Below are 23,812 nucleotides of genomic sequence, written 5' to 3' on the forward strand. Positions count from 1 at the left end.
AACATGGTGGAAATTGGATGCTTGCATTTAGCATTGCCTTTTTATTTTTTAGGAACCTGCTGCTATAAAAATAATATCCCCACATTCTAAAGAGGATGCATCATCCTTCTTGGATTTCCCATCTCCTGATAAGCTGCTAAAACTGGGGCCTAAGAGAGGCATTTTAATAACACAACAAGTAAGTTTTTTTATATTACTTAGGTGAGATTGTTTGTGATTTGCTTCTTATACGTAGGCATTTCATTGGTTCACTTTTGGTACAGTATTCTGTTTACTGTTAAATCCAATTTTTTTTCCGTCTACTTCAAATGTGTTCTAGGACCTGACCTCTCCGACTTTATTCAACCAGTTGGATCCACGGCTTAGGCTCCTCCCTAACCCATAAATTCCTTCTTGTACCTACAGTACCTCATATCTCATTTTTTGCTTATTCAGTCAAGATGTGATCCAGGGGACTCTGAGCTTGATAATGAGTTAAATGGATTATTCTTTTATTTGTAATCCATTTTAGTAATTTTTTATTATAGTACCCTTTTCAGTGGTTATTGTTAACTCCTAGCTAGCCACTCTAAGTTTTAGGACTTTCTTCCATCTTTCCTGTCCTAATCGGAAGTTGCAAAAAAAAATGTTTTTTTCATTATCTGTAATTCTGCTGCTGTGAAACTGCGGTGGTGGTGCTGCGGTAGCATTGTCGCCTCACAGTAAGACGTTGTCCTGTTCGATTCTCAGCTAGAGCATCTTCTGTGTGGAGACATGCATGAATGGGCGTACCTTCGTTGAAGGTTGTGCGTCCGGGCCAGCAACTCGGAACGTAAAAATCTACTGCCAATCAGTAGTGGACCGGAGTTCTGCTGTGGCGACCCCTAACCGGGAAAAGCCGAAAGACACAACAACAACAATCTGTAATTCTGCTGTGAGGAGTTTCATATCAGTTCTTGAAAAATATCAAAAGTGACATTGTTTTTGGTTTTCTTGACATTTAACATAGTTGCGGTAATCTCTGACGAGGCTTCTGACCTTAAAATATAGTGTCAGTGGGCCCAGGATTCTCCCACAAGACCTGCACACCATGTGTGTCTACTGTTTGGGATGATTTAGATATCAAATAAGTGTTGTGCTTCCTTTGAGCCAGGGTAGTAATTGTCAGGCAAAACAGATTGGTCCTTAACGGTCTTTTCCTTGTGCATATGGTAGATTTCATCCTTTTCAGATTCTGCTTCTGAGAAGAAGCCAGATAAGTCAAAACCTCTAAAGAAAAGGAGAGAGGGAGAAGTGAATAGAAAAGGCAAAGAGGAGAAAACTCTGAAGAAATTCCCAAATCCATCAGGCCCTCCTAGCCTGGCACTAGAGACTGTAAGGCACTCTGATCTCACTACTGGCCAGGAACAAAGTAGGATTTGATCTCCTTCTCCACCTTGCCAATTCTCACTGGAGCTCGCCAGTCCTCTGGTAAACTCCCTGATACGGCAAGGTAGATCGACACTCCGATCCTCCAGACTACCTATGGTGGCATCTTCATTCAAGTCCTTTTAGTCATCAAGAAGCCTTTCAGAAGCGAATATCAATAAGATGATGCAGACATTTTTCCATAGCACAGATTCGGATCAGGAGTCCTCCCTTTCCCTGATGTCCTTCAAGGATGCATCTTGCAGTCATCACATATGGGTTGTCCTGCCTCACGCAGCCCTTCGGTCGGCCGGATTCCAAAGTCTGGGTCCGGCGTCGGTTGATGTCTCCCTTTCCCCGACGTCAGAGCGCCTGGGGTATAAAAGCATCAGCCGACGCCATCTTCCCCAGTCTTTCTTGCCGCGTGGTGCCCGAAGCAGAAGCAGTTCGCAAGTGCCGGTCGGCCAGCTCCTGTAATTCAGCTACTGAAGACTTCAAAAGCTAAGTACCCCGTTGGGGACTCTTTCTTGCCTCAGCCGATGTCAGGTAAAGTTAATAATTGCTTAACTTGTGGGAAACAAATACCTCATAAGGATTTCCACTCTTACTGCCTCCCCTGCCTAGGCCCAGACCACGACGTCTCGGCCTGTTCAGCCTGTGCTTCCTTCAACCGACGCACTCTTAGACGTCGGGCGGAGTTTGCAGAGGAATTTTTTAGGGCTAGTTTTTCATACAATATGCCGTCGGAGACTCCGACTTCACATTTAACAAAGAAACGGAAGGACAAGGACCGACACATGCGGTCCGCGGTTTCGGCTGAAACCACGGCCAGGCCTACCGCGAGTGTCTCGGTCTCAGCTGAAACAGAGTCCTTGGTACTTCCGACCCCCGAAACCGCTCAACCGACAACCTCGGCCCCAGAGGCCCCTGCTGAGTCGGTTATTGAATTTCCTTCAGAAACTGGTGTCTTGGAACCTTCCGACACCATTCCTCTAGACAAAACTACACCAGCACGTGGTGCAGCTAGGCCTCCTGCATCCATGTCCATAAAGGCATTCACCAGGGCTAAAGCTGCTAAACATACAAAAGCTATGCCTCCCAGGGTTATTCCTCAGGGACCCTCTACAAGTTCACAGATTCTAACTTTAGCAGAGGACCTTATTTCCTTAATTAGGGGCTCTCAACCCCATCCGGACAGGGGCTCTCAACCTCCTCTAGACAAAAGGCCCAGGGTTGAGCCCTCTGATCCCCACTCCTCAGAGGAGGCCTCTGATGGCTCTGCTCTCTCGGACTACCAGGAGGAGGCTTTTTCGGCCTACGAGGATTCTGATGCAGAGGAATCAATCCCCTCGGCTTCCCCTCCTGAAGAACTATCCTTTGGGGAGACCCTTCACACTATGAGAGAGCATTTCAAATGGTAGGGCCAGGAATTCTCTGATTCCAGGAAAAGATTAAGAACTTTTCTGCATTTACCTCAGCATAGACCTTTGGCTATTCCTCCTGTTTTGAATGTCATTGATGATGTGTACTCTGAGTCTAGCATAACCCCTGACACACTTTCCTCCGGCCCCTGTCAAACCCGATAGGTACTACATGGTCCCGGACTCGCATCTTTTTCTTTACAAGGCCCACTCTGCTGATCCAGAAACTATTTCCCAGGGCCCTAAAGGGGATGCAGCTGCCACTACTAAAAATCCACTCCCCTCTGATAGGGAGTCCAGGGCTTTAGAGAGATGGGGTAAAAAAGTGTATACTTCTGCTACTCTTTCTATGAGGGCATTAAATTGTCAATTTCATATGATACAGTACCAAGAGTATTTGTTAGATGAATTGCATAAGAAACTGTCTTCACCTGAACCCCTAGATCGCAAATCACTTCAGGATCTGGTACATAACTCCCAGCAGGTTAGCAACCATTTCTTACAGTGTGGTTATGATGCATTGGAAGCTTCATGTAGGTCAGCTATGACAGGTGCAGTCATACGTAGGCATGCTTGGCTGAAGGAACAATCTCTGCCAGACCATGTTAAAGCTAAGCTTCTGGATGCTCCACTGGAAAAGCAAAAGTTATTTGGCTCCACTGCTCAGGAGGTCTTAAAGAAATTTGAGGAAAAGGCAAAATCTGTACAAACAGTCAAAGATTTTCTACAAGTCCAACCACCAAGATTCAGCAGAAATTGGCCTACCAAGAATTGGTCCTTTCCGGACACAGAAAGATTTCAGAGAGGCAAGAACAGGCGTGCCAGAGGTAGAGGGCAAGCTAGAGGCTCCTACAGAGGACGTCAATGGCAGCCTCCCAACCAGAGAGGTAGTGCAGGACACAACTGCTGCACAAGGACAGACTCAATGACTTTGCTTTGACTCCGCCAACCAGGGCTCAATTAGAAGCACCTTTGGGCGGAAAGCTTTCTTTATTCTCAGACAATTGGCACAGTATTACAAGAGACAAATGGACACTGCAAATAATAGACAGAGGATACAGGTTCCATTTTCACACATTGCCAAAAAGAAAAGGCGTGCCAGACCTGCCACCAAATCAAAGGGCAGAGGCTTTGAAACAAATCTCCAACTTAATGCAAATGAAAGCTATAGAAAAGGTTCCTCTTTCAGAACAAGGCCAAGGATTTTATTCCAGACTATTCCTTGTTCCAAGAAAAGAAAATCAATCGAGGCCTATTCTCGACTTGTCCACACTGAATACTTATCTCATTGTGCCAAAATTCAAAATGCTGACTCTACAGCAACTCCTTCCCATGCTGGGCAAGGGGTCTTGGCTGGTGACTCTAGACCTCAAGGAGGCATACCTGCATGTCCCTATCAGACAAAGTTGCAGAAGACACCTCAGATTTCTTGCAGGTTCAAAGCATTATCATTTCTCAGCATTGCCCTTTGGCTTATCTACTGCGCCCAGAGTATTCACGAAATGCCTGGCATCAGTAATTGCACACTGCAGACTTCAGGGGATTCAAATATACCCATATCTGGACGACTGCCTTATACAAGCGGACAGCCAACAAACTTTGGTAAAGGACTTGAATTATGCCATCCACCTACTGCAGGCCTTGGGATATACAGTCAACATTCACAAATCAAGACTTGTTCCATCCCAAAGAATCACTTTTCTCGGTGCGGATCTAGACACAACCACCCAAATGGCTTTTCTCACAGAAGAAAAACAGACAACTACCGGATTACTTCAAGAATCTGACAAGACAAACTCAGCTGACTGCAAGGAAAATCCTGCAGGCCCTGGGTTACATGGCATCTTGCATTCTTCTGATTCCACAAGCAAGGCTGCATATGAGGAAACTACAATGGTACCTAAGGAGTTTATGGACTCAGCACAGTCACAGCTTAGAAACTTTGATCCCACTCATTCCATGCCTCCAAAAGGAATTTCTGTGATGGGCTCAAGCAAGCCAGTCAAACAGGGGTCTGCCCTTCAGCAAGCCAGTAGCCAGCCAAACCATTACAACGGATGCTTCAGACCACGGTTGGGGAGCACACATGGAGGGCAGATGTATTCAAGGACTATGGTCACAAAAAGAGCTACGCATGCACATAAACCAAAAGGAAATGCTGGCAGTGATACATGCAATCAAGGCCTTCAGACTCTTTCTGCATCAAGGCCACCTGCTAATAAGGACAGACAACACCACAGTTATGTGGTACATAAACAAGCAAGGAGGCACCCATTCCTACCCTCTTTGCAGACTGGCAATGAATCTATGGGAACTTTCCTTGAAACTCAGTATAGAGCTGCAATCCCAGTTTGTGCCAGGAAAAGACAATATACTGGCGGACAGCTTAAGCAGAAAGATCATGGATGCACACGAATGGATGCTGCACCCAGACATCTTCCTACAGATAACACAATCATGGGGAAGGCCAGACCTAGATCTTTTTGCCTCCCCCCACAATCATCAGCTGAAGAAATTCTGCTCAAGGACATACCACCCACAAGCATGGAAAGTGGACGCCCTATCTTTCAGCTGGAGAACTCTAACAGTGTATGCATTTCCACCTCTTCCATTAATGACCAAGGTCTTACTGAAGATCAGGACAGAGCAGCCAAAAGTGATTCTGGTAGTCCGGACTGACCAAGACAGCACTGGTGTACCCACTGTTAAAGAGCATGTCACGCACAAAACCATGGCCTCTTCCTCAATGGCCACTTCTCTTGACACAGCACAATTACAAAACTCTGCATTCCAACCTGAAAACATCGCAACTAACAGCCTGGAAAATACCTTGACTCCTCCTCAGGATAAGATATCCAAGAGTGTGAAGGATATCATCATGGAAGCTCGCCGGCCTTCCACAAGAAAGGCATATTCAGCAAAATGGAAAAGATTTCACACTTGGAGCACCACAAAGGGCCTAGATGAGACAGTGATGAACATGGCACATATCCTGGAATACTTGGCAGAAATGCTCCACAATGGCCTGTCTTACTCTTCCTTTAAAATTCATGCTTCAGCAATTTCAGCAGAGTACAATACTGATCCACCTGTCTTTTCTCATCCTCTCCTAAGACAGTTTCTAAGAGGAATTAAAAACATCAATCCTCCAAGGAAACCTCCAGTGCCTACTTGGGACCTTAACTTCGTGTTGGAAAAACTAACTCTGCCTCCCTTTGAACCAGCAGCATCTGCAGAACTACAGTTCCTGTCTTGGAAGACCGCCTTCCTTCTGGCCATAACCTCAGCAAGAGGAGTATCTGAGTTACAGGCCCTCATGGCAGTACAGCCATTTCTTATTTTTCATCAAGACAGAGTCTCATTGAGAACCAATCCTTCATTTATGCCAAAGGTGGTATCCAGGGTGTCATTAAACCAAGCTATTCACCTGCCTACCTTCTTTCCAAATCCACAAAACAAAGGGGAGAAACTTCTGCACACCCTGGACATACACAGACAGTTGCGCTACTACTTGGACAGAACTAAAAGCTGCAGAAAAACTGACCAGCTGTTGGTAGCATATGCTGCTGGTGCACAAGGAAAAGCAATTTCCAAACAATTTCAAAATGGATAGGGAATTGCATTCGTTTTTGTTATTCCTTTCATGGAAAAACTGTGCCAGCTAACATTAGACCTCATTCCACCAGAGCCACAGCCACCTCCACAGCCTTCTTAAGAGGGGTGGCTACCAAGGACATTCTAGAAGCTTCTACATGGAGCTCCGTGCATACATTTTCCAAGCATTACAATTTACCTTTATATTCCAGATCCAGAGCAGGCTTTGCTACGGCAGTCCTGCAGGGCATTTTAGCTACACCATCCTTTTCATAGATCCTCCACCCCCAGATTGGCTTTGGTATTCTACCCATATGTGATGACTGCAGATGCAATCTTGAAGGACATAGTACAGTTTTGTACCTACCATAAATGTAGATGTCCGATAGGTATGCATCTGCAGTCAGGTTTACCCTCCCTCCTTCCCCTCTTTGGTATTTATTGGGTACTTTTCCCTCTCATAGTTAGCTGGGGTTATCTATTATGGTGTATTTGTTTTATATATATATATATACATATATATATACATATATATATACATATATATATATATATATACATATATATATACATATATATTTCTGTGCATGTTTGGAATTTATTGCATTTCTCCAAATTTAGCCATTTAGCCTTCCTTTGAGGGCACCTGGCATCTGGGGCAAGAAACACTGAGGAAGATGGCGTCGGCTGATGCTTTTATACCCCAGGCGCTCTGACGTCGGGGAAAGGGCGACATCAGCCGACGCCGGACCCAGACTTTGGAATCCGGACGACCGAAGGGCTGCTTGAGGCAGGACAACCCATATGTGATGACTGCAGATGCATACCTATCGGACATCTACATTTATGGTAGGTACAAAACTGTACTTTCTACTGAGAGCACCGGGTCAGGTCAAATATCCCTTGCTAATCTCTTTCTCGAGTCAGGCCATTCCGATCAAGTGTCTACAGTTCTGAGTCAGAGCAGAGAGATTGGTCAGGTTCAACTCCAGCAGTTTCCCTCCCCCGTTCATCTCTGACTGTCAGATTGTGAAGGGTCTCAGAGCCAAGGTACAGGAGTTGGAACCATCCTTATCGTTGGGTGCTTTGGCCCTGGATGGTATGACTCTGGTGTCTACTTTGGAAATGAGCTGCATCACAGCCAGGGATGTTCCTCCTTTAGCCTTGTCAGGTCCAATGGGATCTTCCTTGGCACTGGTTTCTGTCTTGGCTTTTGTGTAGCATTTCAGAGGTTTCTCTCCAGGTTGAATGAGGTGGTTATCTCGTACCCACTTGTCCCTGTCTTGACCTACCTTGGATTCTGTCGATGTTTAGCATATTGATTACAGCTGCAGTAGCTATATGCCAAAGATATACCATTTCCAGCTTTCTAAAGATTCAGGGCTCCTTCCAGGTGCCCAAACCATCAGTCGCCTCAAGCTGAGCTGATTAAAAAGACAGGTTTGGGGGCCAAGCCCTTCAGATCTTTCTTACTGCCGAAGAGTACACTACTCTGAGGCTTTTGAGAATTACGGCTGTCTTGTGCTGTTCCGTTGCTGTGCAGATAAGTTCCCTTGGGGGACTTGCATTTAAAAAAAAAATTGTTTGATGCCACTTTCCTGCTCAAGAAAGGTATTTTAAAGCTAGATGATTGTGTTTTAACTCACTGTCACGAGCCTGTATTGTAAATTTTAAAAGAGAGCTCTCTTCTCCTGTCAGTTTAAATGCTGTTTAAAGTATTTAAGCATTTTTTTCTGTGGAGAAATTGTGCATGTTTTTTTCACTCTTTTTGAGCTGGTTAAGCGTTTTAAAGTGATTTTTTTACTGTGTTTTTCTGTGAAAAATGTGATTCTTAAAAACTTTAAATTTGTGCTGGCTTTTGCTGCATGGAAAACGGCACCATTTTCAATTTAGACCATGAAACAAAACTGTTGGTTCCATGGTCAGTCCTTCTTCCGACAGTAGAAAGAAAACTTTATGCATACAGCATTTGTCATCACAGCAGGCTAGCAGTTTGCCTCAGCTGCAGCTGGGTGGCTGTGTTGTGGCCATTAGTTGTACCTCAGAACACTCAAATGTTATATTGTCCTATATCGCCGTAATTCTTGCTGGTTGTCCGACTCGGCCAAATACTAAAGCTGAAGAGCTTCCACTGGCTGGAGGCTAATCCCTATATATATATATATATATATATATATATATATATATATATATATATATATATATATATATATATGTGTGTGTGTGTGTATATATATATATATATATATATATATATATATATATGTATGTATATATATATATATATATATATATATGTATGTATGTATATATATATATATATATATATATATATATATATATATATATATATATATAAAGTTAGTTTCCCCCTTTATAGTGGTTTGTTGTTAATCTAGTTAGTTTAGCTGTCTTTGTATCGTTATCTATAAGGCCCCGTTTTTTTTAATTCAGAGTTGCATAATGTCTAAAGACAAGGAAAGAGAAAAGGAAGCAAAGGAGCATAGGCAGTCAGGGTTCAAAAAGTGTGATAAATGCTACAGAAGTGCTCTTGCGTATGGGCACAACAGTTGTGTCTATTGCCTTGGTGCCGTCCATATACAGGACCCCCTGCACCAAATGTCATGGGTTCAGTAGCAGGGTGCTCCATGAGCATAAAAAAATAAACTAATGGCAAGGGGTTTATTGAAAGGGCCTTTTCAGGTAGCTTTGGACAAGCCTGAGCTCCAAATCTTCCTCCCTTTCCTCAACCCAGTCTAAATCATCCAAAAGACTGGCTACGACACTCCAGTTTCGGCATCACCAAAAAAGATTGTGTCATTGGAACTGAGGGCTCTCTACTCTGATAGACTTGGAACTTCTTTGCACCAAGAGTGTTTATGGAGCCAACAGAAGTATCGAGGAGACTGTCTCCTTTATTGGAGACTATATCTCACATGCCTGAGATCTCCTAATCTGGATTGAGGCAGATCTTGTTTGTCCACTCGTTCTTCCAGAGTTTATCAGATGAAGATGTGGAGCGGTTGGTGAAGAGATTGCTTCTAACACCGGCCCTGGCTAAAATGTCTCCAGAGCCATCCCATTTGATGCTTGCTTCATAGATTCCTCCTCTGATCACCCTGGAGTCTTCGGAACTGCAGAGCTTGGATCCATTAGTAGCGGAGCCTTTGGCACCGAGACCACCTTTGGAATCTTCAGTTCCCACTTTGGCTCTTATGTCCTCTGCCCCTTCCGATGTCGAGGAGTCTAGGAGCTGATGCTTACTTGCCAGTCGGGTCCGGGGAAGGGAGTCAACGCGGACAGTTCTCCGATCTGACTCTACCTCTCGGTACCTCGGCTAGGTTGAGCTCAGCTCCTACCTCAGATGTTCTTTGTGTTTCACTGTTGCAGTCATCACCTCTGGGTTATCCCTGCTGTAGTAGCCCTCTGCCGGCCCGAATTCCAGAGTCAGTGTTTTTCTGCATCGGCTGCTGTCTCTTGTTGACTAACATCAGGTCGTCAGTGCTATTAAACAAGGCAGCCGATGCCATTACATCAGTCGTTCTTGCCGTGGAGCCTGTAGCAGAAGCAGTTGGCAAGTGTGCAAGTCAGTTGCTACCAGAGTTAAAATTACACCTGAAAATGTCTGAAGCTAAGTACCCCGTTGGGGATCCTTGTTTCTTGCACTAACAGATGTCTGAAAAAGTTAACAATTGTCTCGCCTATGGAAAGCAGATCCCACACCGAGACTTCCATTCTTACTGCATCACTTGTTTCGACCGAGACCACGACATTCCCTGTTGCTGGATGTTCTTTGTGTTTCACTGTTGCAGTCATCACATTTGGGTTATCTGCTTGCAGTAGCCCTCAGTCAGCCTGTTTATCAAAGTCTTGGGTCCTGCATTGGTTGCTGTCTCATCTTCCATGACGTCAGTTAGTCAAGGGTATAAAGCATGCAGCAGATGCCATTACATCAGTCTTTCTTGCCGTGCGGTGTCTGAAGCAGAAGCACTTTGCAAGTGCTGGTTGGTAGACTCCTGAAATTTTCGATCTGAAGTAGTTAACTTCATTTGTGCATCAACTTATGGGTCTTCGGATCCGAGCCAGCAGTTTCCAACAGCATAGATCCGAGCTCCAAGCTCCTCCCTTACCCATAATCCCCTGCCAACCCTACCTGACCTCAGATCTAGTTTGCCACGGTTTCATCCAGCAGCTCGATCACTGAGTTCCAGGCTTTAGCGTTTGTTTGATTTACTGTTTTTCTCTCCCTTTTTGTGTAATCTTAGTGTGCGTGTGTTGTGTACAGGTCCCTCGTTAGTTTTTTTTTTTTTTTTTTTTTTACCAGTCTGTTAATCTTCTTGATAGTTTTCCTTCCCCGCCCTCGTTAGTGCGTTAGGGAGTGTGCTGTGTGTTGGGGCCTAGCGTGTGTTTTTCTTCAGTATGTTGGAGGCCCCAAAAGCTGTTTTCTCCAAGTGTACCGAGTGTGGCCATAAGCTATCCCCGGCGGATGGCCACACTCGGTGCGTTTTGTGCCTTGGGGTTGGACACCTGTCGTCAGGTTGCTCCGTATGTGCGGCGTTCAACCCCAGGGCACTTAAGGACCGGAGGACTAAGCTGGTTCTGGAGGGACTGCTGCCTCCGGACTCAGCTTTGGTCTCCGGTCCCACGGTGGCTCCTGCTGCGGCTACTGCCACTCCTGCCTCCCTTCCCCTGGCCAGGACTCAACCTCCCGCTTCGGGCCAGGAAGATAGGGGAGTCCAGGAAAGAGAAGCGGAAGGAGAAGCACCACAAGCGGCGGGCCGAGGCCTCTTCATCAGCCCCGCCGGCTAAGCGGTCTTCTCCCTCCAGGACTTCCGAGCCTTCCACCCCTCTGCTCCGGTCTCCTCCTTTTTCACCGGGACCGGAGGAGGAGGAGGCCTGGCCCCCGTCGAGGTCATCGAGGCGGCCTCATCCAGATCCACCCGAAGCCTGACTGATGCAGACTTGGACCGGATGATGAGAAGATTCCTCCAGGCCCAGCTGCAGGTGGGAGTGTTCCTGCCTCCCCCTCCAGGGGGGAGCTCGACCCCTTTTATTGCCCCAATTGCTCCTTCTCCGACCCGCTTCCCCGGTTCGGAGTTTTCGGAGCCAGTTAGCGTCGGCGCCGGGGGGTGTCGGGTACTTCGGCGCCGACAATGCCCTAAAGTCTGTCGGTTCCCTTTTCTTCGGATCCGAGCTCTCTGAGCAGAGAGCTGAGCTTCGTATCCAAGGGTCTCCGTGTGCCTTCGGCTCCTCCCAGGTTGGAGCATACTGGACCTTCGGATCCGACCGCGTCTGCTCCGGCCCCAATCCGCCTGTCTGATCTGAGGGAGGGTCTGCTCTCGGATCCCAAAGAGAGCGGCTCTCCTTTGGCATTCGACGTAGTGGAGAGGGTCCTGTCGAGGGTTTTTTTATCCACTGAAGAAGGCTCTTTTTTATAGCCGAAACTGGTTTGGATATTTGTGGTCAGGGGGGTTATTCCCTCTTGTCTGTATATTAATAAATTTATATTAATGTATATTCCACCATTTTTGCTGGCTTTTTGTTTTTTGTGTGATTCCAGACCCCCGGCCTTGCCTACGGCTCCACCCTGCACTCCATCTCAGATGTGTCCGACTTCCGTCAGCCAGTCCCAGGGACAGCCTGCTCCGACGTCCCAGGTCGTTCCGTTGGAACATGACGATGTCCTTCAAGAATGCAACTGCAGTCCTGACATATGGGTTGTCCTGCCTCAGGCAGCCCTTCGGTCGGCCGGATTCCAAAGTCCGGGTCCGGCGTCGGCTGATGTCGCCTACTCCCCGACGTCAGAGCGGCTGGGGTATAAAGGCATCCGCCGACACCATCTTCTTCAGTCTTTCTTGCCGCACGGTGCCCGAAGCAGAAGCAGTTCGCAAGTGCCGGTCGGTCAGCTCCTGTGTTTTCAGTACCGAAGTCATCAAAAAGCTAAGTACCCGTTGGGGAACTTTTTTCTTGCCTCAGCCGATGTCATAAAAAATTGAAAAGGTTAATAATTGTTTGTCTTGTGGTAAACAAATACCTCATAAGGACTTCCACTCTTACTGCCTTCCCTGCCTGGGCCCAGACCATGACGTCTCTGCCTGTGCTGCCTGTGCTTGCTTTAATAAGCGCACACTCAGGCGCCAGGCAGAATTTGCCGAAGACTTTTTTGGCGAAGATTACGCTTATATCATGCCGTCGGAACAACCGACAGCACATATTTCCAAAAACCGTAAGGATCGGGACAGACATCCTCGGCCCGCGTCGTCCACCGATACCACTCCCAAGCCTACCGTGAGTGCATCGGCCTCTTCGGAGGCAGTAATTCAACCGCTCCAGGCCGACGACACCGCTTTACCGTGTACTTCGGTCCCAGAGGTTACCCCGGTGCTGGTTGTGGATTTTCCTCCTGAAACCGAAGCTCTAGAATTACCCAACACCATTCCAGTGGATAAAGTTACTCCTGCACGTGGGGCAGCTAGGCTTTTGGTCTCCATGTCCATCAAGGCCTACACACGTGCAAAGGCTGCCAGCCAGGCTAAGGCCCATCCTCCTAAAACTATTCCCCAGAGCCATTCTTCTGATAAACAGATCATGACCCTAGCTGCTGATCTAATCTCTCTAATCAGAGGTTCTCAGTTGCACCCAGACAGGGGTTCTCAGCCTCCTGCAGACAAAAGACCTAGGACAGAACAGCCAGATAACCTCTCTTCAGATGAAGCCTCTAGGGATTCTGAGCACTCAGATACCCAGGAAGAATCCTTCCAGGCCTACGAGGACTCTGATGCTGAGGAATCAATTCCTTCTGCCTCTCCTCCAGAGGATATTTCTTTCGGAGAAGTTCTCCATTCCATGAGAGAACATTTTCAGTGGCAGGGCCAGGAATTTTCTGACTCCAGGAAAAGGCTACGTACCTTCCTCAAGTTACCCCAGCACAGGCCTTTAGCTATTCCTCCAGTGTTGGATGTCTTGGATGATGTATACTCAGACTCCAGTGCTTCCCCTGATTCTCTCCCTCCTGCTCCTGTCAAGCCAGACAGATATTACAGGGTTCCTGAAACTCACAAACATCTCCTTAAGGCCCACTCTGTGGATCTAGAAACTATTTCTCAGGGGCCCAAAGGAGTGGCTACTTCCTCGGCCAAAAACCCTTTGCCCGCAGACAGGGAATCAAGGTCCCTGGAGAGATGGGGCAAAAAAGTTTATACCTCTTCCACCCTTGCCATGAGGTCACTTAACTGTCTTTTTCATATGTTTCAGTACCAGGATTATTTAATGGATGATTTGCAGAAAAAGCTAGCCTCTCCTGAGCCTATAGATAGAAAGGCTTTGCAGGATTTGGTTCATAACACTCAGCAGGTTAGCAATCATTTTCTTCAGTGTGGTTATGATGCATTGGAAGCTTCATGTAGGTCAGCTATGACAGGGGCCGTTATACGTAGACATGTGTGGCTGAAAGAACAGCCACTGCCAGACCATGTTAAAGTAAAGCTCCTAGATGCACCTCTGGAAAAACAGAAGCTTTTTGTTGCTACTGCACAGGATGTGTTGAAATCTATTGAGGAAAAGGCTAAATCAGTACAGACAGTCAAGGATTTCCTCCAGGTTCAGCCACCTAGATTCAGCAGGAATTGGCCTTCAAAGAATTGGTCCTTTCCGGACACTGACAAGTTTCAAAGGGGAAAAAGCAGGCATGCTTGAGGTAGAGGGCAATACCGAGGCTCTTACAGGGGCCGCCAATGGCAACCTCCAAATCAGAGAAGTGGCGCAGGGAGTTCAGCTGCACCACAGGGACAATCACAATGACTTGACTTTCACCCCGCCCACCAAGGCTCAAAGAGAAGCACCTTTAGGCGGAAAATTATCCTTATTCTCAAAGAACTGGCACATTTTAACCAAGGACAAATGGATTCTAGACATAGTAGACCAAGGTTACAGGTTCCACTTTCATACCTTACCAACCAGACAAGGCATGCCAAACCTGCCACTAAATCAAAGGGCAGAGGCACTCATACAGGTTTCATAGTTATTACAAATAAAAGCAATAGAAAAGGTTCCTCCTCAGGAACAAGGCCAGGGATTCTATTCAAGACTGCTCCTTGTTCCAAGAAAAGAAAAGCAATGGAGACCTATACTGGATTTGTCCGCTCTAAACACCTTTCTCATTGTGCCAAAATTCAAAATGCTGACTTTACAGCAACTCCTTCTCATGCTGGGCAAGGGGTCTTGGCTGGTTACTTTGGACCTCAAGGAGGCATACCTGCATGTCCCAATCAGACATAGTTGCAGAAGATACCTCAGATTTCTTGCAGGATCAGAGCATTATCAATTCTCAGCATTGCCGTTTGGCTTATCTACTGCGCCCAGAGTATTCACGAAATGCCTGGCATCAGTAGTTGCACATTGCAGACTCCAGGGAATTCAAATATACCCTTACCTGGACGACTGCCTTATACAAGCAGACAGCAAGCTAACCTTGATAAGACACTTAGATTATGTAATTCAATTACTACAGGCTTTGGGATACACAGTCAGCATCCAAAAATCAAGACTACTGCCATCCCAACAGATTATTTTTCTAGGAGCCAAATTGGGCACACAATCACAAATGGCTTTCCTCACAGAGGAGAAACAAGAACATTTACCAGATTACTTCAAAAGCCTAGCAAAGCTCACCCAGCTGACCGCAAGGAAAATCCTGCAGGCCCTGGGCTTCATGGCATCTTGCATTCTTCTGGTACCTCTGGCAAGACTACACATGAGAAAGCTACAATGGTACCTGAAAAGCTTATGGTCTCAACACAGCCAAAATCTAGAAGACGTAATACCACTCATTCCATGCCTGCAAAGGGAATTTTTGTGGTGGGCTCAAGCAAGTCATTTAAACAAAGGCATGTCTTTCAACAAACCTCTACCAAGTCAAACCATTACAACAGACGCCACAGATCATGGATGGGGGGCGCACATGGAGGGCAGATGCATTCAAGGGCAATGGACTCCCAGGGAAATGCATCTACACATAAATCAGAAAGAGATGTTGGCAGTGATACATGCAATCGAGGCCTTCGGGAATTTCCTTCAACAAGGTCATCTGCTAATAAGGACTGAACACCACTGTCATGTGGTATATAAACAAGCAGGGAGGCACTCACTCTTACCCCCTCTGCAGACTAACAATGACTCTTTGGGAAAAGTCCCTGAAGCTGAACATCCACTTGCAATCCCAGTTTGTTCCAGGCAAGGACAATGTTCTGGCGGACAGGCCGAGCAGAAATTTCTTGTATCCGCACGAATGGATGCTGCATCCACACATTTTCTCACAAATAACAATTGGAGGGGGAGAACCGGACATAGATCTCTTTGCTTCTCACCTCAATCATCACCTGGAGAAGTTCTGTTCAAGGACGCACCATCCTCTAGCCTGGAGAACGGATGCCCTCTCCTTCAGCTGGAATTCCCTAACAATTTATGCATTCCCTCCTCTACCATTACTGACCAAGGTGTTACTGAAGATCAAAGCAGAACAACCAAAAGGAATTTTGATAGCTCCAAATGGCCAAGGCAGCACTGGTATCCATTGCTACTGAGCATAACTCACACCAAACCGTGGCCCTTGCCTCAATGGCCTCTGCTTCTAACACAGCACAATTACAGGACTGTTAATCAAAACCTGCAAACATTGCAGCTGACAGCTTGGAGGGTTCCATGATTTTCACCCATACCTCTCTTTCCGAACAAGTGCAAGAAATCTTGCTGGAAGCACGCAGACCTTCCACCAGAAAAACCTATTCAGCTAAATGGAAGAGATTCATCATCTGGAATGCCAACAAGGGTCAAGATGCATCAGTAATGAGCATACCACAGATATTAGAATACTTGGCAGAAATGTTTCATAGTGGCCTCTCATATTCTTCCATAAAATTTCACGCTTCAGCAATCTCAGCAAAATACAACTGTGACCCACCTGTGTTTTCACATCCCTTGCTAAGACAATTTCTAAGAGGGATAAAGAATATCAAACCTCCCAGAAAACCACCAGTACCTGCATGGGACCTCAATTTCGTCTTGGAAAAATTAACTCTTCTTCCTTTTGAACCAGCAGCATATTCAGAAATGCAGTTTCTCTCCTGGAAAACGGTTTTCCTGTTGGCAGTTACCTCAGCAAGAAGAGTCTCGGAGATACAGGCCCTGATGGCAGTACCTCCCTTTCTCATTTTTCATCAGGACAGAGTTTCTCTAAGAACCAATCCTTCATTCATGCCAAAAGTGATATCCAGGGTGTCTCTAAATCAAGCAATTCACCTGCCTACATTCTTTCCCAACCCTCAAAATAAGGGGGAAAAGCTGCTGCACACTTTGGACATACACAGACAATTACGCTACTACTTGGACAGAACAAAGACCACCAGAAAGTCTGACCAATTATTTGTAGCTTATGCTGCTGGAGTGCAAGGAAAGGCAATCTCCAAACAAACAATTTCAAAATGGATTGGACACTGCATCAGATTCTGTTACTCTCTCCATGGAAAAGGTGTACTAGCCAATATTAGGCCACACTCCACCAGAGCTATAGCCACATCCACAGCCTTTCTAAGAGGAGTGGCTACAAAGGACATTCTAGAGGCTGCTACATGGAGCTCCGTACATACATTTACCAAACACTACAACCTGCCTTTATACTCCAGATCCCGAGCAGGCTTTGCTTCGGCAGTCCTGCAGGGCATTTTAGCTATGCCATCCCTTTCTTAGATCCTACCACCCCCAGCTTGGCTATGGTATTCAACCCATATGTCAGGACTGCAGTTGCATTCTTGAAGGACATAGTACAGTTTTTTATCTACCATAAATGTAGATGTCCGATAGATATGCAACTGCAGTCAGGTTTTCCCTCCCTCCTACCCCTCTGCAATTTTCCTTTTGGGTCCATTCCCCCTTTCCTCTATTAGCTGGGGATATATGTTATGGTGTATCTGTTTATTACTGTTGTGCATGTCTGGAATTTTTTTATCCATTCACCAAATTTAGCCTTCTCTGGAGGGCACCTGGCATCTGGGGCAAGAAACACTGAAGAGGATGGCGTCGGTGGATGCCTTTATACCCCAGCCGCTCTGACGTCGGGGAGTAGGCGACATCGGCCGACGCCGGACCCGGACTTCGGAATCCGGCCGACCGAAGGGCTGCCTGAGGCAGGACAAACCCATATGTCAGGACTGCAGTTGCATATCTATCGGACATCTACATTTATGGTAGGTACAAAACTGTACTTTAATGGTGAGGTCTCCTCGGACAGCCCCCCCGAGAAGATTTCTCACAAGCGCAAGTGCAAGAGGAGGCACTTGGACTCCCCTGAGTCCTTGATCGGGGAGACAGATTTGGAGGAAGGGGAAGGTTCCCCAAGATCACCCCCCCCCCCAAGGACGTCTCATTTGGAGACATCATGGAGATGCTCAGGATTAGGGGGTTGGTCTGCCCCAAAGCCTACCTCAGACGAATCTGTGTTCCTGGAGGCATTTGAAGCAGGCCCGTGTACCTCTTGCGTGTCCCCTCCAGCTGACCCCCTGGTAGATCTGATCACTACCAGGGCATGGAAGGAGCCCGACATTGTGGAGCCAGTCCCAAGAAGACCTGATAAAATACTCAGTCCACCCTTCGACAGGTCACACTGGAGTAAGGGAACCCCTGTAGATGCCATGTTGGTGGCGACGGCCACTAAAAGGGAATTAGCCCAGGAGAGTCCTTCGGTCCATCCTCCAGACAAGGAGTTTCGGTCGATGGATCTCTTTGGCAAAACCATATACGATACCTCAGTCCAGAGCGAGAAGGATGGGAAGACGTCTGCCATCTGAGTCCGCTTCTCTGCTCCCCAGAGGTCCTTTTCCAAGAACCAAAATGGACAGAAGAAGATGTGGTTCCGGAAGTCGCAACAACCCCGTTTTGCTCCGGACCCCCAGTCCTTCTACGGCAGAGGAGGACAGGGTGGACGCCACCCTAGAGGCAGAGGGGGCCCGAAGAACTTTGGATCCATAGAATCGTTGTCTGACCAGCCCATGCAACCGCCCTGAAAGGTTACTTGACTGCTCCACTCTGGAGGCAGTCAGGGGACGCTTCTCGATGCACCTAGCAGCTTGGGAGTCCATCACGACCGACCGCTGGGTGCTTCACATCATATCCAGAGGTTACCAGATCCCATTCTCCCATTTCCCTCGCAATCCCAGACACCTCCCCAACATCCCACCCGAGCAGAGGGAGGCCGCAGCTGCGGAAATCCAGCGGCTGCTAGAAAAGAGCCATCCAGCACGGCCCCCCAGACCAGTATGAATCAGGCTTTTACTCCAGGTTCTTCTTGGTGCCAAAAAAGACGGGGGACTTCAGACCGATCCTTGACCTATCCCTCTTGAACCTGTCAATAACCAAGGAAAAGTTCCAGATGGTCACGCTTCAATCCATTCTCCCCCTCCTGCGGGAGAACGACTGGATGTGCTCTATAGATCTCAAAGATGCGTACTACCACATTTTGATGGACAGACGATCCAGAAGGTTTGTCCGCTTCCGGCTAGGAGCCAGCCATTACCAATTCAGGGCCCTTCCCTTTGGTCTCACCACAGCCCCCAGGGTGTTCACCAAAGTTCTGTCGGTGATAGCGGCCCACCTGCGACTGCAGGGCATTCAGGTTTTCCCATACCTGGACGACTGGCTACTGACCTCCCCCACAAGGCATCTACTCTGCGCAGCCAGAAACTCCTTTCTTCACCTATCGACCCGACTGGGGATCACTATCAACATAGAGAAATCTTCCCTTTCTCCAACTCAAACCATAGATTTCATCGGAGCCAGGTTGGACACAAACAGGCATCTAGCCCTCTTAACTCCAGACAGAGTGCGGACTTTAAGACTCCATGTGCGGGCCATCCTCCTACCCCAGGCACCCCCGGCGGAATTTGTCCTGAGGGCTTTGGGTTCGATGGCAGCCACCATCAACCTATTGCCGATGGCGCGTCTGAACATGAGAGTCCTGCAATGGACTCTCCAAGTTCAATGGTCTTTTCTGCAATTCCCCCTGTACCACCCTATTCCCCTCAGCAGGGTTTGCAGGAAGGCCCTCTTATGGTGGCTCCAATCCCCGGACCTCCAGAATGGGCGCCCCTTTTCCATGTCCCCTCCCCTAACTAAGGTGACCACGGATGCCTCTTGCCTCGGGTGGGGGAGGGGGCATTGTGCGGGCAGGACAGTCCAAGGCACGTGGAACAGCACGGAGACACCTCTGCATATCAATGTCCTAGAGATGAGGGCGGTGCTTTTGGCGTTGCAAGCACTACAGAGCCTTATTCCCGTAGGAACGATTGCAATCCAGACGGACAACATGGCAGTGGTCTGGTACATCAACAAACATGGAGGAACCAGGTCTTATCCCCTTTGTCGAGAGGCCATGAGAGTGTGGGAATGGGCGATCTCCACCAACCGCTTTCTCATAACGATGCACATTCCGGGACGGTCCAACATTTTAGCAGACAAGTTGAGTCGCACCATCCTCTTGCCGTACGAGTGGTCTCTGAACCCAGAAGTAGCGAAGCAGATATTCTCCACTTGGGGTCAACCTTGTTGCGATCTTTTCGCCTCTCCTTCAAATGCGAAATGCAACGACTACTTTGCTCTAATTCCCCCACCCGGGGAATCCCCACGAGACGCTCTGGTGCATGCTTGGCCCCCGGTCTCCTTTATTCTTATCCTCCTCTTCCGCTGATGTTGAGGTTTCTACAGAAAGCCAGTCGGTTGCAGAACAAGATAATCCTCATTGCCCCATTCTGGCCTCGCCAGGCTTGGTTCCCGTATCTTTGGTCTCACCTAGTGAATCCTCCCTGGATTCTAGATCCCATTCCGGATCTCATAACCCATCCATTGGATCTTCCGACCCCAAACCTGGACAACCTCAAGCTCACGGCTTGGTTGATCCAGTTCCAAGGTTAGCTAGGGCTCCCGGTATCTCTTCCCAGGTCAAAGCTGTTCTGGTGGCGGCGCATAAGCCATCCACCAGAAAGGTCTATGATAGCAAATGGAAACGTTTTTCTATTTGGGCGGAGCACAGAGATTTAGATCCGTTCACAGCTCCGTTGCCTGCGGTGTTAGATTTCCTATCAGGGCTCTTCGATCAGGGCGCCAGCTCCTCTACAGTCAAGGTTCAATTGGCGGCTATCTCTCACTATCATGTAGGAAGCGACCTTGGACCGTTGATCTTCTCTAAGTTATGCAAGGCCTTTCTGAAGGGTACCTTCTTACTCAAACCCCTGGTGAAGGAAGCAGTCCCTCCTTGGGACTTAACTTTGGTATTGCAGGCATTTACAGCCCCTCCCTTTGAACCTGCAGCTTCAGTAGATCTAAAATTTTTATCATGGAAAACTGCCTTTCTTGTAGCTATCACCTCAGCTCTAAGGGTTTCCAAAATTCAAGCCCTTTGTGCAAAACCACCTTATTTGTCCTTCCACAAAGACAGTCTACTTCAGGACCAATCCCTCCTTTCTTCCAAAAATTGCATCTGAATTGAATATTAATCAGTCCATTAACCTGCCAGTTTTTTTCCCAACTACCAGAACAAAGGGGAACATAAGTTACATTTGTTGGATCTGCACAGACAACTGCGCTTTTATTTGCACAGAACAGCTGGTCATAGGCAATCAGATCAGTTGTTCATTTCCTTTGCCAAATTTAACTTAGGAAAGGCTGTTTCTAAAGTCACACTGTGCAGATGGATTTCTCATTGTATTCTGTTGGCATATGAAAGTACTGGTCGGCCTGCACCTCTCGGAGTCCATGCCCACTCTACCCGGTCTGTCTCTACCTCGGCGGCCTTTCGTTCTAGACTCTCGTTGGATGATATCTGCTCAGCAGCAACATGGGCTTCGTCTCATACCTTCATTAATCACTACAAGCTGGATATTGTCTCCAGAGGGAGAGCATCCTTTGGCTCTGCAGTGCTCCGGAACATCCTTCCTTGAGGACCGCCCAAGATTTAGGTAGCTGGGGACTCTGTCCCATAGGTTGATACACAAATGAAGTTATGTACTCACCATAACGTTCCATCTGAGTAGGTAAACTTCATTTGTCAGCAACCGACCCGCCCTCCGTCCCCCTGACCTTTAGATGTTCGAGATGTTGCCTTCCTTATGGCAAGGGTATGTAGCTAGTGATTGTTGTACGCTTATCTAGCTGTGGGCAAACTCGATCTGAGGTCAGGTAGGGTTGGCAGGGGATTATGGGTAGGGGGAGGAACTTGGAGCTCGGATCTATGCTGTTGGAAACTGCCGGCTCGGATCCGATATGGATCCGAAGACCCATAGGTTGCTGACAAATTAAGTTTACCTACTCAGATGGAACGTTATGGTGAGTACATAACTTCTTATTTTCGAGTTTCAGAACCGAGGTCTTCAACTAAGCTAAGTACCCCATTGGGGAAATTTTTCTTGCTCTAAACCGATGTCAGTAAAAGTTAATAATTGTATTTATTGTGGAAAGCAAATACCTCATGAAGATTTTCATTCGTACTGTATTCCTTGCTTAGGCCCTGACCACGACGTACCTCGCTGTCTGTTTTGTGCCTTATTTAAACAACGAACTGTTCCTCGTCTGTTTATTTGCACTTCTAAATATTTTGGTACTCGGTTCAATTATGCAGATATGGCTTCAGTAAGCCACCCGTCTACCGACATTCCGAAACAGTGCAAAGATAAAGACAGAGACGGATCAGATAGGTCCAAAGCTGCCGACGCCGCTTCTCCTAAGCTAGTCGCAAGTTCGCCGGCACTCGCTTTTGCAGCCCCTGATACCCGCTACTTCACATTTGCAGGCCTCTACTGAGACCTATTCGGAGTACGGTATGCCGCGAGATCCTTCAACTGTGGTACCTGTGGATGTCTCTACCTTGGATGGGTCCAGAGCCATTGTGTAGGCACTGGCTTCTGAGGGTGCATTCAGGCCTACTGACTTGCATATTAAACCGACGCCATCTTCTTCTTCAAGACCTAAATCTCGATCCATGCCTAGAAAACCTACGCCCAAACCTCATGGTCAGGCCTTTATGCCTAAAAACAAATGATAAGAATGGCTGAAGACCATATTACTCTAATCAGGGGAAGCCACCCTTCCCCCTCCAAAAGACCTAGGACTGAGTTTCCTTATGATTCTTCTGAACAGGACTCTGAAATTTCTGTTTCCTCTGACCTGGATTTACCCTTATCTACCTTTGAGGATTTAAATGCAGAGGACTCTATTCCCTCTGCTATCCCTCCAGAGGATTTCTTTTGGTGAAACCTTGCATACTCTTAGGGAGCATTTCCGCTGGGTAAGCCAGGATTACTCTGACTCTAAAAAGAGGCTTAGGGATTTCTTACTCATGCCCCAACACAGGCCTTTAGCTATCCCCCCTGTACTGGACATTGTTGATGATGCCTTTTCGGAATATACATTTGGCCCCTGACTTTCTACCTCCTGCTCCCAGAAAACCTGATGGATATTACAGGGTTCCTGACTCTCTCAAGTTCCTCTTTAAAAATCCTACTGTGTATTCTGAGACCATTTCACAGAGACCCAAGGGCATTAAGGCCACTACTGCCAAAAATCATACCCCCTCTTATAGAGATTCCAGGATGCTGGATAGATGGGATAAGAAGTTGTACACTTTTGCAACCTTGGCCATTAGGGCCTTAAACTGCCAGTTTCATATGTTGAAGTATCAGCAGCATATTACTGGATTGCTTAAACAGAAAATGATGATTCCTGACACTGCTGAAAATAAAGATTTGCAGTATTTATGCATTCTGCTGATCAAGTTGGAAAACATACTTTTTAATGTTGTTTTGATTCACTAGAGGCATCTTGCTGGGCTGCTGTCACTGGGTCTGTACTTAGAAGGCATGCTTGGCTTTAGGAGCAATCTTTGCCAGGTTATGTTAAAGCTAAATTGCTGGATGTTCCCTTAAACCAAGACTGCCTGTTTGGCGGCAAAGCGGAAGAAGTGCTTAAAAAGATGGAGGAAAAAACTAAATCTATGCAAACTGTTAAAGATTTCCTGCAAGTACAGCCTCCCAGATTTAGTAGGCATTGCCCCTCTAAAAATTGGTCTTTCCCTGCCTCTTCCATGCCTTCTCAGTCTAAACCCAGAACCAGCAGAACACCCAGACTTCAGTCCTAAGGTACTCTCAGGACTAAGCAGTGGGGGGCTCCCACTTCCAAAGCAGGGAGTGATAAGACTCCCCCTATGGTAAACTGTCTCAATGACTTAACTTTAAATCTTCCAAGCCCTGCACAGCTGACTGTTCCTTTAGGGGGAAAGATTGCCCTGCATGCAAAAAGTTGGGAATGTATTAGCCAGGACAAATGGGTTTTAAATATAGTTTCCCCTAGGGTACAGATTCCACTTTCACTCC

The 23,812-nt window shown here is 47.1% G+C and overlaps 1 protein-coding gene across 1 annotated transcript in view; it reads left to right on the forward strand.

The window, feature by feature from the left end:
- The window catches only part of RANGAP1 (Ran GTPase activating protein 1), a 1,872,200-nt gene that overhangs the window by 1,101,154 nt on the left and 747,234 nt on the right, over positions 1-23,812 (forward strand). Inside the window, exon 8 of the mRNA XM_044087098.1 lies at positions 53-178. Coding sequence (XP_043943033.1) covers positions 53-178 — 126 coding nt within the window. The remainder of the gene's footprint in view (positions 1-52; positions 179-23,812) is intronic.

This window comes from Protopterus annectens, chromosome 1.part1, assembly GCF_019279795.1.
Source record: "Protopterus annectens isolate FY-2018-M chromosome 1.part1, PAN1.0, whole genome shotgun sequence".
In the NCBI taxonomy this organism is placed as follows: domain Eukaryota; kingdom Metazoa; phylum Chordata; order Ceratodontiformes; family Protopteridae; genus Protopterus; species Protopterus annectens.